Here is a 15580-nt window from a genome sequence, read left to right on the forward strand (position 1 = left end):
TGGATACTGATAGAGTACTCCCCATGTTTGAGATTACACCACCTGTAACTTGACTAGAAAAGAACCAAAATATATCTGTGTCAGAAATGGTTTTATCTCTTCAAAAGACTGCACCCTTGTCATTCATATTGCTGCTTACTGGCAATATGTTGGAGTCCCTACAAAAATGAAGCTGATGGCAGCAGCAAAGTCCTAGGTTGATTTCTTTTTGTTCAGTCTCTGATACTGTGGGAAGAGAATTTATTGGTTTAGTAACTTCCTGTTCATAAGGATTTTTGTACTGTTTTACATAATATTTAATATATTTAATGATATTAATATTTATCTTATTATTTGTTATTTTAGCAATTTTCTTCTGTTTTCTTTTTTCTTTTCTTCTTTTTCTTCTTCTTTTTCTTCTTCTTTTTCTTCTTCTTTTTCTTCTTCTTTTTCTTCTTCTTTTTCTTCTTCTTCTTCTTTTTCTTCTTCTTTTTCTTCTTCTTTTTCTTCTTTTTCTTCTTCTTTTTCTTCTTCTTTTTCTTCTTCTTTTTCTTCTTCTTTTTCTTCTTCTTTTTCTTCTTCTTTTTCTTCTTCTTTTTCTTCTTCTTTTTCTTCTTCTTTTTCTTCTTCTTTTTCTTCTTCTTTTTCTTCTTCTTTTTCTTCTTCTTTTTCCTCTTTTTCTTCTTCAATTCTGATTTAATTTCCCTGGGGTTATGTATTTCTTGTTCAGAGTAGGCACGATGTCTCTTCAAGACCCTGAGAAAGACATGTGACCAGTCTTGTGTATATTCACAAGTAAACTCTTGGTACTTCAGGACCTGTTATAGAGGGATCATACAGTTAATTTTGAAGGGTGTTTATCTTCAAGTCTAGAACACCACTGTATGTTGCTGTGAACTGCTGGGCTGAGGTGAAAGGGAAGATTAAAGAGGAAGTGAAGTTTATTAATAGGCTCCTGGATGACAATGGCTTTGCAGTGTGCAGGGGTTGACTTTTGCTACAGGACTGTAAGAGATGAAAGAGCATTTAAGATGAGAAATACAGCAGAGAAAGCTGCTCAAAGTGAATAATAAATAAAGCACTGCACATTCTCTTCCCCTTTAATGTTTTCTCCCTTCTCTCCATCAGGCACTTGATAACAATTTTTAAGTGTTTTCCCTATTTTTTTAAAAATAAAATCCCCCAATATTTAGGTTGAAAGATATTAAATTTCCTGACGATGAGGAGTAATTTTTTTTGGATGCTTCTGCAAATAATGACCGTAAAAGATTGGTTTGTATTCATATTGAGGAGTTTTCTTAAGCCAAAGGATGGGAGCCTTTCATAGCCCTTTGAAATCATCATGTCCAAGAAGTTGTCTTGGCATTTTAAAAACTATTTTTTTTTTTAGAACAGTGGAAAATTGTGTGAGGAACAGGAAATATTGTTGGCTGTGCTCAACTATCAAACAGCAAGTGGTGTTATGTTTGCATATCAGCTAAAACTTTTGTGCTTACTTAGCAGAACAAGCTGGGTTAGTGTCATTTTTTTTAAGTGAAGAACAGACAAAATTTCTGACTTTTTTCCACCATTTTTTTCACTTAATTCAAAAGATGTTGTTAAAGCTTTATATGTTTACTAAAAGTGGTCTTATACATTACACTAGGAAGATATTTAATCTTCCTCTAATTCCTCTAAGATGTGTTTTCTTCCCTAAGTGTGAAAAATCTAATGTTTACCTTCCTTGCTGCTTTAAAACTCAGTGTGTTATGCTAACTTCAAAGTCTGAGGCTTTAAGGTCTAATATGCTGCATTCCTTCTACTTAAAATATTTGCTTCACCATATTCATAAACTTGGAGTACAAATAACAAATCAAAGTTGTCAGATTAAGATGTTAGTAAAGTCAAATCATTTTAAGGTAGTTTAAACTTAGGGGTTTTTTCCAGATCTCCTTTTAAAACAGTTCTAGAATTTGTTCTAAGAAGGGCTAGGAAAAAAATGACACATGATTGACAAGTGTATGGCAATTAAAGTAGTATAAAAAATATGTTCTTTATATAAAGTGTGTGTGGGAATTAGAGGACGTTTGGGATACTGAAAAGCAGTGGACATAATTTGTGTGAGTTTTGGATCTGGCCACTCTTAGGAAATTAATCACAGGTTAGACTGTTAAATAGGGTAGCAAAATTGAGCAGTGCCTGCAGACAATAAGGATTAATAGGTGATAGGAAGTGCTGAAGAGCTTCGTGGCAGCATGAGCTGTGCACACTGAGTAGCTCTGGTCAACACAGTTGCTCAAATGGAACAAGGAGTGCACAGTGACCTGGCAAATTCTGCTGAGAAAAATGAATGTTTTTATTCTTTCAAGTCACAGGACAGTTTCGGGATGCTTCCCAAGGGTTATAATTGCTCATGATTTGAGCAGCAGTTGGCAAGATAGTAGCTTACTGAAGGCAGCTGCTAAGTACAGCACTCTGTAGAACTGGCTTTAGGACAGATGAAGGCAACCAAGTTGGATACTTGATATATTTGTGGGTACATGCAGATGAAATGGAAGTAAAATGTGTGTGTGTTTTGCAAGGAGCAATCAAAGGTGTAAAAGAAAAATCTTAAAAACAACCCAGAACAAAACAACAAAACCTAACCAAACAAGAAAAGGCAAACAACAACAAAAAAAAAACCTCCATAAGCAAGATGATCAAGTATGTTCTAGCTAAAGGCAGTGCCATGCCTCCACATGATTGCATTTGACACATAATCAATGCAGCTAGTTCTAGTCAGCTTTGCTAATTGCATCTCAGGTAGAAGCTGTCAGGTGTTCCTCAGAAAGGTATAAAAATGACTTTGTTCTCAGTACAGAAGACCAAAGGCAGCTGGTACATCTCTTGAACTGACAGAAGGCTTTAGAGTTGAGAGTTTAGAGTTGAAAACAGAATTGTATTTTGATTGTGCCCTGGTGACACCACACCTGGAATACTGTGCCAAGTTTTGGGCTCCCCATTTTGACCTGCTGGAGAGAGTCCAATGGAGAGCCACGAGAATGCTTAGGGGACTTGAACATCTCCCCTATGAAGAGAGACTGAGAGCCCTGGGGCTGTTTAGTCTGGAGAAGACTGAGAGGGAATCTGATCAATGTCTATCAATATCTAAGGGGTGGGTGTCAGGTGGAAGGGCCAAGCTCTTTTCAGTGGTGCAAGTAGTCAGACAGTGGGTATGAACTGGAACACAGAAGGTTTCACCTCAACATGAGGAGAGACTTCTTTACAGTGAGGGTGATGGAACACTGGAGCAGGCTGCCCAGAGAGGTTGTGGAGCCTCCTCCTCTGGAGACTTTCAGAACCCACCTGGATGCATTCCTGTGCAGACTACCCTGGGTGATCCTGGTTTTGGCAGGGGGGTTGTACTTGATGATCTCTTGAGGTCCCTTCCAACCTCTAACATTCTGTGATTCTGTGTTTACACATGAAAGAAGAAAGCAGCAGAACATATATGGATGCAAAATATATTGTGTGCTGTAGGTCAGTCAGCTGCTGCTACTTTGTAAATCAGAAAGAGTTAAAGTGAGGCAGTAAGTTGATTGATTTGCTTCAGAAGATAAGCTGATTTTAATGGGGCTGTAGCACAACAAAGCAGGTTGTGCTTACTTTGGAAATGAAGCTTTTAAGTACAAATGTTATCTGATGTACTTTTGACTATTTTGCAGAGTTAAAGGAAATCTTTCTTTAATGACTGAGAGGTAGAGAAATACTCCAATGCAGGCCCTTTCATTTATACATATATTAATAATATTTGCCTCTTGGCAAATTTGAGTAGAGGTTTGTCTGTTGTTTACAGGCTCGTGAAAGCCACTTACTAGAGTCAATTTGAACTTCAAGGGCCACATTATTAAAGGGAGAAGGCATTCTTTGAATTGTTTTGTAATCTTGCTATTACATGACAGGCCTCACTTGGCTTGCCATGCTAGCAGCATGTTAAACACCGCTTAAAAAATAGGAGGGCGTTTTGAAGTCCCAAAATACTTCAGCAAGTTTCCTTTTGTACTGGCAACTGTTTTGTTTTGATAATGCATCTTACTAACAATTCAGCTGATAAGTTTCATTGAATATGTACCAAAAGGTCATTTCTGAAGCTTCACTTGAAAGCAATGAACAGGCAGGTGACATCAAGCATGGCTGACTGCTGAAGCTGCCATTTGGAACATCTTGTTCTCTTCTGCAGGAGCTGTTGTTCTTTGTTTAGTCAGCCTTTTCTTTCTAAAGCTGTTCCTAAAGATGATTGTCTCAACAATAATAGCTTTATTCACTCCATTAGAAATTATTTGAAGCAGTAACTATCAAACTGCAATTGGAAGAAGTCCTATATTGTATCTTTAAGGCATCACCACAATGCAAATAATAATTGGGCTTGTTGATGTGATTCCTTTTCCATTTCAACCATAATTTTCTCATTAGGTTTGTGTTAGATCTGTATTAAGCCTTGATCTTTTAAGAGACTTCAATTCACATGCTGTTTTTTCTTTTCCCAGGTTGTTTCCCTCAGTAAGTCACAACAAGAATGAATGGACATATATCAAACACCCCTCCTGGTGGATATGGAAGTTATTTTCCTCAAATGAAGTAAGGTTATGCCTTTGATTTTCCTTTTATAGACAAACATAATGTTGTATCTTCTTGTCACACTTTCAATTTCAGATGCAATGATGATTAGTAGATCCCATTAGAATAACACAAAGGCAATTTCTGTAGAAGACTGTGCAGTTTCCAAACCATGTAACCAAACTGACAGCTGTCATCAGGCTGTTTGGTTTTTTTTTTTTTGGTATTAGTGTAAGGATAGTGCTGCATTACTGAACGGAGTCATCTGGAGCAGAAAAATAAATTGCTGTAGCCATAACATACTTATTGTATTATGTAAAGAGGCCTCTGTGTGCCTGAGATGTTTCAGGTTAGGTCTGAGTGAATGCATTTTTATGCATAAAAGATGAGGCTGTCCTTTCCACCTGTGAGAAAATACTGCCTCCCAGTAAACAGAACTGCACATCTGTTACCTGAAAGTCTTACCTTGCCTAAGGTAAGAGGATGCTCCCTGTATCAGAAGCATGGCACTCAGCTCATTCACAGCTCTAATGAGTATTGACCTAAGCTACTGCCAGCAAACTGTATTCTTGTATGGTGCAGGCATCTGTGCTGTCATCTGCTTCTCATATTGTTGTCCTCATAAAGTGACTTTGTAGATGACTCATTCTTACCTTAGAAGGGAGCTGGGTTGCCTTTTCATTTGTTGTAGGCAATAATAGTCCTTTTAAGTCTCTTATGAGACTTAAAATTACATATATATTGCAATTACATATATATTACAATTGTGTATGCGGGAAAAAAAATGAAACAAACAAAAACCCAACCAACTAAAAATCCTACCAAGCCTTTGCTATACTTGTTATTATTATTAGTGCATCCAGTTCTGGAGCCCCTAGTACAGGAAAGATCTGGCTGGAACATGTCCAAAGAAGGGCCACGAGGATGATCAGAGGGCTGGAGCACCTCTCCTATGGAGACACTGAGAGAGTTGGGGTTATTCAGTCTGGAGAGGAGCAAGCTCCAATGAGACATTATTGTGACCTTCCAGTATCTTAAAGGGGCTCCAAGAAAGCTGGTGAGGGACTTTTAAGGATGTCAGGTAGTGATAGAACTAGGAGGAATGGAGCAAAACTATGATTCAGATTGGATGTTAGGAAGAAATTCTTCACCATGAGGGTGGTGAGACACTGGAACAGGCAGGTGGTAGAAGACCCATCCCTGGAGGTTTTTAAAGCCAGGGTGGATGTGGCTGTGAGCAACCTGATGTAGCGTGAGGTGTCCCTGGCCATGGCAGGAAGGTTGGAACTGGATGATCCTTGAGGTCCCTTCCAACCCTGGCAATTCTCTGATTCTATGACTGTCATTATTTGCATTATAATAGTATTTATATGCATGCCACACACCTCTTGTGTGTGATGTTGTGTTCATGTAACAAAAGAGAGCTCAGAAGGGCTCCCTGCCTAAGTGAAGCGTGCTTGGTCGTACTCATGGTGCAGAACAAATCCCCACTGTCATAGGTACTTGTAGCCCTCCATAAGGGAAGGGATTTGTTTTCACTGCCTGTTTCTGTGTGGCAAATACATCTATACAGAAGTTAACCAGAAATGTTTTCTTTCAGTGGCTATGGCTCCCCAACATTTTCTCAGGCGGAGAGGGAGCAGAATTCAAGAACAAGTGCAAAAGCTCTTTATGGTAAGGCAGCATCAAGTCTCTAAATGTTTGCCTTGAAATTGTTGTTCAAATATTGACTGTGATGTGGTGGAAATATTTTATGCATGTAAAACTGAAAGAGTGTGTGCATACATGTGGGTGCATATGTCAACAAAATGAAAGAACAAAGTTATTTTATTCCTAGCAAAACTAACTAAGCTAGCTAGAAAATGTTTCTGTGGTTTACTAAGCAGAGAACTCACACCTGCTAGTTCTAAGGCAGGAATGTATAAAGCATTTATCACAAAATTCAAAGTGATCCCCCTCAGCTCAAGAACAGGGAACTGCTTGAAAGAGTCCAGCACAGAGCCACAAAAATGATGGAGTGGAACATCTTCCTTAAGAGGAGAGACTGAGGAAGCTGAGGGCTATTTAGCTTGGAGAGGAGGAGACTAAGGGCTGACCTCATTCATGCTTGTAAAGATGTGCAGGGTGAGTGCCAAGAGGATGGAGCCATTGGGCATCCTGTCAGTGATGCCCAATGACAGCACAAGGGGCAATGGTGGAAGTTGAGGCATAGGAAGTTCCATGGAAACATGAGGAAAAAAATTTTTCCCTGTGAGGGTGACAGAACACTGGAACAGGCTGCCCAAGGGGGTTGTGGAGTCTCCTTCTCTGGAGATATTCAAGACCTGCCTGGATGTGTTCCTGTGTGATCTGGTATAGGTGATTCTGCTCTGGCAGGGAGCATAGACTGGAGGGTCCCTTCCATCCTCTAACATTCTGTGATTCTGTAGCTAAGTTATGTACCAGAGAGAAGACATTTGGGGGTCTAGCTGTGCTCTCAGCTTTATTCATGACCTGTGCTCTAGGCTTTATTCACGACCTGCGCCTCCCCCAGCTTTATCCCCTGCTAGCAGGAAAGGAATTTACAATATCATCCTTGTTTGACACAAGGATTAAATGGAAATTAGCCTTGGTATAACTGGTTTGGAGTCCTCTTTTTGCCTCCTACTTTTAACAGGCTTTGTGAATGTCAAATATGTTGTTACTTACAAATGCCTAAAGCATTCACCAAGTGCAAATGCAAGCATTTGTCTTGGCTATATATGCTGCTCTCTAGGCCATGGCCAAATCATTGTGGGGGCAGAGTACAGTCATGGTCCTTGCCTGCCAAATTGCAATATTCCTGGTCATACACCTCTGCTGTGAATATGTCCTGCTCACAGCTGTGCTGCTAATGGGAATACAACCAGCAAATAGGCTGAGAGTTGTTCTGATGTGTAAATGTGGGCGAGTTGTTAAATACCCTTTTGAAAGTACCACTGATGAGCCTGGAAGGAGGAGGTTTGCAGTTAGAACCCAGGCCTGTGTGAGACCTCTTACACCTCAGAGCCTGCTCTCCCTTGTTGCATTTGCCACTTCTTCTGTAGGTTAACAAACTGGAAAGCTCACAGAGCAGTGGCTAACAACTGAAACAATCCTTAGTAGTAACTAAACTTTTCTCCCTCCTGTTTTGGGTGGAGTGATGGCTGGAAGTGACCTTAAAGGTTAAGGAGGTGATGGAAGGATGCATTGTAGCATTAGCCCAGTGTTAACTTTGCCCTTGGAAGGATACCCTACAGACCTCGAGTTTGTTTTTTCACTCAGGAGCACAAGAAGTGCTTTATTCTGCTGGTTACCTCATCAGCTCTCAACCTGCTGCTTCAAAATCAACGAGGCTAAAACTCTAACAAAGGAGACTGGGAGTTTCCTAGCTTTTCTGAAAACAAAACAAAACAAAACAAAACAAAAACCACAACAACAACAAAAAACAACATGTGAATCATTCTAAGTTGAAATTTACCCTTTTCAGTGGTATGCTCCCAAAGTCAACCACCTGACCTAGCATTAAAGGCAGGAACTGCAGCTGACAAAAATTCTGAAGTGATCGTTTTAAACAGTGATATCTGCATCCTGCATGGGTTCACTCAACAGAACGATTGCATGTGTTGACAGAAGTAGTAGGTGGCAACAAAACCCAAGAAAAGACATTGAGAAGAACTCTTAGTAGAGTCTTTTAGAGACATTATGAGAGAATTTGGCTTTTTTTTTGTTTGTTTAGTATCATCATCCTCATTGTTCAAGCACATTTTGAACAGCATGCCAGTATCAGTAAGTGTTTTAACTATGTCCTGTAAGGGCTTTAAGTATAATACCTCTCTCAGATTTTTTTTATATGAAGAATGATTGGATAGTTGTACATCAGTAGAAGATGAGGACAAGTGAGTAAATTTGAGGTGTGTACAATGGTAAACAGCTTTTTACTGTTCAAATATGTAATTGAAGTACTAATTGAAAAATGCATGCCATAGAACTGCTGCCTGGTGGCTCCTGTAGATGAATTGTTGATCTTGATTCACTTCCACTGCTGGTAGATGTATCACAAAGCTGTACTTGCAGTTGCCAGGAACTGAACAAAGTAGAAGACTCAATTATCCTGGAGGTCCAAGTGAAGATATATTGGCTCAGCTTTTAGAGAGGCGTTTGAACATTTTACTGCTGCTGCTCTGTTTTGTATGCATGAAGAATTAGGCTGTCAGTATCATCAGATGTATGAACTGAGAAAATAAGGAGAACACCTAAGACTTTTATTAAATCCAAGGCAAAAAAAAAGCCCCTTTAATTTTAGCAACCATGTCACTGTTCTGCTGCATCCCACATATGTCTTTTCTTCCCTCATGATGATGGGGATTTTTGTGGAAGCTGTCCCTAAGAGGGTAGGAAACTCTTCAGTGATACTGGAATTAAGATGCATTAAAATGCTTATTATAAAATATTTAATTTATAATTGATTTATAATTAATAACCAATGTGAGCATTTTGAGTTCCATGGGACTGAAAGTCTACAAAGCAGACTGGAGATGCCTTAGGGTTTTTTGCTTTACATTTTATTTTCTGTATATGAAATGTATAGGTTTTATTTATGTAAATAGATAAAGCTGATGTATTTAATAGATTCACTTATTTGAAAAAAAAATATATATATTCAAATAATGTTGCTGTAAATAAAATATTCTTTTTTTTGTTTCTCTGTTTTGATAAAATGTGGCAATGTAATGCTTAGAGCATGACAAAAATCTTTTCCTGGAAGACTTTTGAATGTCATTTGGACTAAATCACCTAGCAGTGGGTATCAACAAGTGAAGATTGTACCTGTGCTCCTATGTGACTACTTGATCTTGAACTCAATTTCCTCCACAGTAAAGGCTAAGTAGTGCTAGTTATTATTAACATTAATGATTAGGTGTCTATGTGTATGTGTGCACACACATCTGTCTTAAGGCATGAAATTAATCTCGAGTCCCAGTGCCAAGGTGATTTATGATTGTTCAGTCCTTCGACCATCAGGCAGAAGGTTGGCCCCTGTGCCACTGAGAAAGGAGGCTGGAGGTTTATTGATGTTACAGATAGTTCAGTTATAACCTTGGCTGGAGTTGTCACTATCTCTGAAGTGGTTATCTGATAGAAAACCTTCCTTACAGCTACCTTTTTTGCTGTGGCACATAATTCCTTTGTTTTCACTGATTTCCATCCTGCAATGAATTCTGTCTGTGTGATAAATCTCTCACTGAACTGGGAGGGAAGATGCCCTCTGCACATTCTTAAGGGATTTACTTTATTGTTGACTTCCTGATCTTTCCATCTGAAATGGGTTTTGGGTTGTACTGTTATCTGTTGTTCTAGCATTGGCTTCTCCATCTGTCTTCTGCAGCTCTGCTTGCGAGGAGATGTGTGCAGTGTCAAGCTGGCACCAAAAGACAGGGCTGTGCTGGTGGATTGCCAGCAAAGTGACATGGTGTGGAGCAGCCCCATCCCTCAAGGGTAGTGAGCTAGTGGTTCAGTCCACATTTTTAGGCTAAAAGGTGTTACTAAAACTGTCTTCACAGTGCATCAGAAAAGACTAGGTGTTTTATACATTGTGTTTGTACTCTCATGGCTGTGGCTAGGTGCTAGCAGTGAAGCTGCCTGGGTATTTTTGCATTGCTCAAATACCTCACTCAGAACAAGGTCTTTAGTGCAATAAATTCAAGGAAATCACAAGCAGATCACAGTCTAGGCAAGCAAGTCTTTTAGAAGCAGCCCTCCATGTAACATGCTTATATGAATTAAAGTGACAGTTGACTCCTAAACAATACATTTGCTTTTGTAGCTAGTCCTATGTAGCCCTCAGGGAGAAACTTGTGGCATAAACCTCCAAAAGTCATAGTGTTTGCTCCCCTGAAAGTGAGAATTGTTTTGAACTCAAGTTTTGGCCTTTCTCCTGGATGTATGTCCCTTCTCCTGCACTTTGCTCTCAGTTTCAGCTACAGTTTTTCCATTTCCTGCAGTGCATTCTTCAAAGAGTGTCAGCAATCAGCCCATTGCAAAGCACAAATCTATGGCAGTAAACTGAGTATTGGGTTTTTCTGTGCTTGTGTGGTGATAGTCTGTACTGTCATTCCAGGATTCCTGGGACAGCTTAGGAAAGAGGCTCTGAATCTGTATCCACATGGATTGCCATCAGATTCCAGAGGTTCATCTCTTTGTACACTGCACAGACATTTTCCAGTTTGGCTGTGGAAGGGGCAGAGGGGATCTACCATTGCCCTTCTTAGTGTTATCCTAACTATAGCACAGATAACATTTAGAATATCTGGCCCATGCAATTATTCGTAAGACATTGGTGGAAATTCAGGCATTGTTTCCTTGTTTCTGTTAGGCTTTCAGGAACTGAAAAATTGTTGTGTCTAAAGGTGTCATGGCCCTAATCGGCACCACAGGTGCATCAGGTCAACTCTTTATCCCCAAGCCTGAGGTCTTTTGCTTATGGTAAAATTTTTCCCTACTTAGATGAAGAATTAGATTTCTTTGCTGCGGTCTTCTGGACAGTGTCATGGAGCTGGCCTGTGGTAGAGTTTATGAGGCAGCTTTTGAATTTGCCATATTGCTGCACCCTCTTCCAGTTAGAAAATGGGTGGGCAGATTCTAGTAGCTGTGTCAGGTTCTGCTCATAGTTCTGCCTCAGTGAGCCTTTGGCTACACTGTTGGTTTTGTCTTCAACTATGGAATTGTTACTTTTCCAAAGTGTTAATGGCCCTTCACAGAAATAACTGGGAGGGAAGCACAGAGTTCTTAATGAGGCCAAGGAAGAGAATGAATGAACAAACGAACGAATGATGGCAAACTCGAATCCTATTTGTCTGTGTAATCTAGTGTTTCTGACTTGTCTGGAAGTCTTTGGTTTAGAGGTTGGTGTTTTGGATGCTTCCAAAAATGTTCTGGAATCAGTAGCTTTTAACATCATTTTGCAACTGGAAACATGGTCCATTTCTGATGGTTGGTGAATACAGTATGTTTCCAGAGACTTGACTAGCAGTAGCATAAGCCCACGCCAGGCAGTGGGAAAAGTATTAGTTTCTGTGGGTCAGTGTTTCTGTTCCTTTGAAAGGTTTAATAGGTAGTAGATCTTATAGTCAGGACCTGTGAGTGGATGCTCTGCTGCTTTTGAGTTTATTGCCTTTGTGTTGTGAGAGATTTTTATTTTGCTCAAATTTCTCTAGGTTGTGTTTGCTATAGATCGTGACTAAGAATTGAATTTAAATGTCTTCTGTTATCATCCTTCCCCCCCTTCCCCCTTTATCAGAGGAAAAATGCTTCAGATAAATTGTGTGCAACATATCAGCAGGATTTGAGCTAACTGTGATATTAAGGCTGCACTATATTTGGATGTAAAAGCTGCAGTAAGTAGAGTAAATAGAAAAAAATCAATAGTATGAGAGTTTTATTCATCCTTTGGTAGTTGTATAGATCCTATCTGGAAGTCTTTGTTACAGAATTTCACTTTACCTTCAGTAGTTCCCTTCATGCATGAAAGGACCTTCCAGAGGAAGAAATTGATGGTGAGCATTTGGAAGGTGAAATGGAGCATACAAAACATTTTTTTCAGTGTTGGGTTTTGACCCCAGCCAGCAGCTAAAGATCCTATCCAGTTGCTTGCTCATTCCCTCTATCTCCTCCCTGCAGCACGATGGGGGAGAGAAGAGCAAAACCAAGAAAAAACTGATGGTTCAAGGGAAAGACAACTCAATAAATGGACAAAAGGGCAGGGAGGAAAAAGACTTGAGTAACAGAAAGGCAATCACTCACCACCTCCCACAGCAGACCAATGCCCAGCCAGTCTCTGAGTAAGGGCTATTTAGGAAAGACTACCCACCAGTTTTGTTGCTGAGCATGATGTTAAACAGTATGGAATATCCCTTTGGACAGTTGAGGCCAGCTGTCTCAGCTGGGTCCTGGTCCTCCTAACCTCTTGTGCACTCCACTTGCAGCCTACTCACTGGGATAGCAGAATGAGAAATAGAAAAGACCTTGACACATCAGCAACAGCCAGGCAGCTAAAAAAAACCCACCATCTCTGAGGGAGCCTAGGTGATTAGCAGCTGGGTTGACCCTGTGTGGGATAGGAGATCCACTTTCCACTATTGACTTGTAAAAAGGCTGAAAAACAACAGGTTGAAGAAAAATCTTCCAGAAATAGTGAAAGGTTTTTGCCTGATGCTAGGGTGCTTGTTAGAAGATTTAGTTTGACAGGTAAATAACTTCAGGATGGAGCAGTTACTCATAGGATCTGCTCCCACCTCATCTATAACATTGTTGACAACATCCACAGCTGCTGTAGGCTACTTCTTAGCTCATCCAAAACCACATGAAAGTTGCATCTCTGAGGAGTAACTAAGAGCCTGCTTCCTTTTTTTGGTTTGGTCTGTAACTGAAATAAGACTTGGAAGTCTCTTCAGTTTTAGTTTGCATTCTTCACCGCAGGGTTTAGATTGCATCATGTTCTTGGATTCCCAGAAGAGGCAGACTCCCAAGTCTGCATAAGTGCCATGTGTAGGTTTTTTGGTAGAAGAGCCTATAGGGTAACAAGAAACAGTGTTTGGTGCCCTGTGCCTGTCAATGTTTAAAACTCATTTGGACTGTGCCCTTAATACCATGCTTTAGCTTTTGGTCAGCACTGGAATGGTCAGGCACTTGGACTTGATGATCCCTTCCAACTGAAATATTCTATTGTAAATGATAACTTGGATCTCTAGCAGGTTCCAACTGAAATATTCTATTGTAAATGATAACTTGGATCTCTAGCAGGTTCCAACTGAAATATTCTATTGTAAATGATAACTTGGATCTCTAGCAGGTTCCAACTGAAATATTCTATGGTAAATGATAACTTGGATCTCTAGCAGGTTCCAACTGAAATATTCTATGGTAAATGATAACTTGGATCTCTAGCAGGTTCCAACTGAAATATTCTATGGTAAATGATAACTTGGATCTCTAGCAGGTTCCAACTGAATATTCTATGGTAAATGATAACTTGGATCTCTAGCAGGTTCCAACTGAAATTCTATGGTAAATGTACTTGGATCTCTAGCAGGTTCCAACTGAAATATTCTATGGTAAATGATAACTTGGATCTCTAGCAGGTTCCAACTGAAATATTCTATGGTAAATGATAACTTGGATCTCTAGCAGGTTCCAACTGAAATATTCTATGGTAAATGATAACTTGGATCTCTAGCAGGTTCACTGAATTCTTGGTAATGATACTTGATCTAGCAGGTTCCAACTGAAATATTCTATGGTAAATGATAACTTGGATCTCTAGCAGGTTCCAACTGAAATATTCTATGGTAAATGATAACTTGGATCTGATTGTAAATGATGCCTTGGATCTCCAGCAGGTTCCAACTGAAGTATTGTATTGTAAATGATGCCTTGGATCTCTAGCAGGTTCCAACTGAAGTATTGTATTGTAAATGATGCCTTGGATCTCTAGCAGGTTCCAACTGAAGTATTGTATTGTAAATGATGCCTTGGATCTCTAGCAGGTTCCAACTGAAGTATTGTATTGTAAATGATGCCTTGGATCTCTAGCAGGTTCCAACTGTTGTATTGTATTGTAAATGATGACTTGGATCTCTAGCAGGTTCCAACTGAAATATTCTATTGTAAAGGATAACTTGGATCTGAGTGTAAATGATAACTTGGATCTGATTGTAAATGATGCCTTGGATCTCTAGCAGGTTCCAACTGTTGTATTGTAAATGATGACTTGGATCTCTAGCAGGTTCCAACTGTTGTATTGTAAATGATGACTTGGATCTCTAGCAGGTTCCAACTGTTGTATTGTAAATGATGACTTGGATCTCTAGCAGGTTCCAACTGTTGTATTGTAAATGATGACTTGGATCTCTAGCAGGTTCCAACTGTTGTATTGTAAATGATGACTTGGATCTCTAGCAGGTTCCAACTGAAATATTCTATCGTAAATGATAATTCGGATCTCTAGCAGGTTCTGATAGTTCTTTCACCTGCACTAAATAACTAAATGGGCAAACAGGAGTTGATGCTGAACTCAGTGTGGCCTGTCAGGTGTTGTGGTCACCATGCTTTTTATTTGTTAACACAAACACAGATCGACTTCTGCTAACTGGAGATGTTATTGGAGTTCTTGTTACTGTTCCGTTCTAATTAAAAATGCAGAACTTAGGAGCTGAGGAGAGGCCCTCAAGCATAGGCAAACACAGGCTTTATTAGCATTCAGAAAGCTCTCTCTCTCTCTCTTATATAAACACTATTGTTCTCACCATGACATAGTGTGCTGAAAACCTTGCCATCATGTCTATTGTGAGTGTTGCTCTGCTCTGTGGAAGAGGATGTGTTAATCGGTGTTATGAATGGCTTTGGATTTCCTGTCTTAACACAGGACAGAATTTCTGTGAAGCAAAGCAAGGAATCTCTTGCAAAAACTTATTCTCTGCTTTTTAATTCTTTTGAAGCCTCTACCTATATCAGAAGGTCTTGGTTTAAAACAGCTCCAGCTGTTATTGTTTGCAGGGTTTATAAATCTTAAGGTGGCTGTGAATCTTCTTATCTTTTTTAAATTTGATGTATTAAAAATGGTATTTCTATTCACCTAAAGGAACAATGAAATTCAAAAAAGAATATTTGATGAAGTGTTAATTGAAACAAGTGACTTTTTTTTTTGAAAAGCAAATATTCTTTCTTACTGGAAAGCATTTAACTCTCATTTACAGTCCATGACAGAAGACTGTTAACTGATCCCGTTGGAGATGCAAATAATTCTATGAGGTTAAACTAGGTACTGCTTTTTAATTCCCTTGTTTTGTTAGGAACAGATGGACTTTACTTCTTCAGATCATCATCCAAACAAAAAAAGAAAGGTAGCAAATCAGACAGTACTGCTTTACTGACTGTTTTGTTGGGGTGTGCATGTGTGCTTGTGCCTGTTGTGGTTAAAAGGTTTATGAACCAAAAAACTACTTTGAGTAACATGCTGCAAAAGCAGAAA

At 39.4% G+C, this 15580-nt stretch overlaps 1 protein-coding gene across 2 annotated transcripts in view; it reads left to right on the plus strand.

Moving 5' to 3' along the window:
* The first annotated feature begins 4513 nt into the window (after positions 1-4513).
* Positions 4514-15580, plus strand: part of EPS8 (epidermal growth factor receptor pathway substrate 8) — a 64447-nt gene continuing 53380 nt past the window's right edge. For both annotated transcript variants that reach the window (XM_054386478.1, XM_054386479.1), the window contains exons 1-2: positions 4514-4575; positions 6155-6228. In XM_054386478.1, the coding sequence (XP_054242453.1) occupies positions 4514-4575; positions 6155-6228 (136 nt within the window). The remainder of the gene's footprint in view (positions 4576-6154; positions 6229-15580) is intronic.

The sequence above is a fragment of the Indicator indicator genome, chromosome 14 (assembly GCF_027791375.1).
Source record: "Indicator indicator isolate 239-I01 chromosome 14, UM_Iind_1.1, whole genome shotgun sequence".
Taxonomy (NCBI): domain Eukaryota; kingdom Metazoa; phylum Chordata; class Aves; order Piciformes; family Indicatoridae; genus Indicator; species Indicator indicator.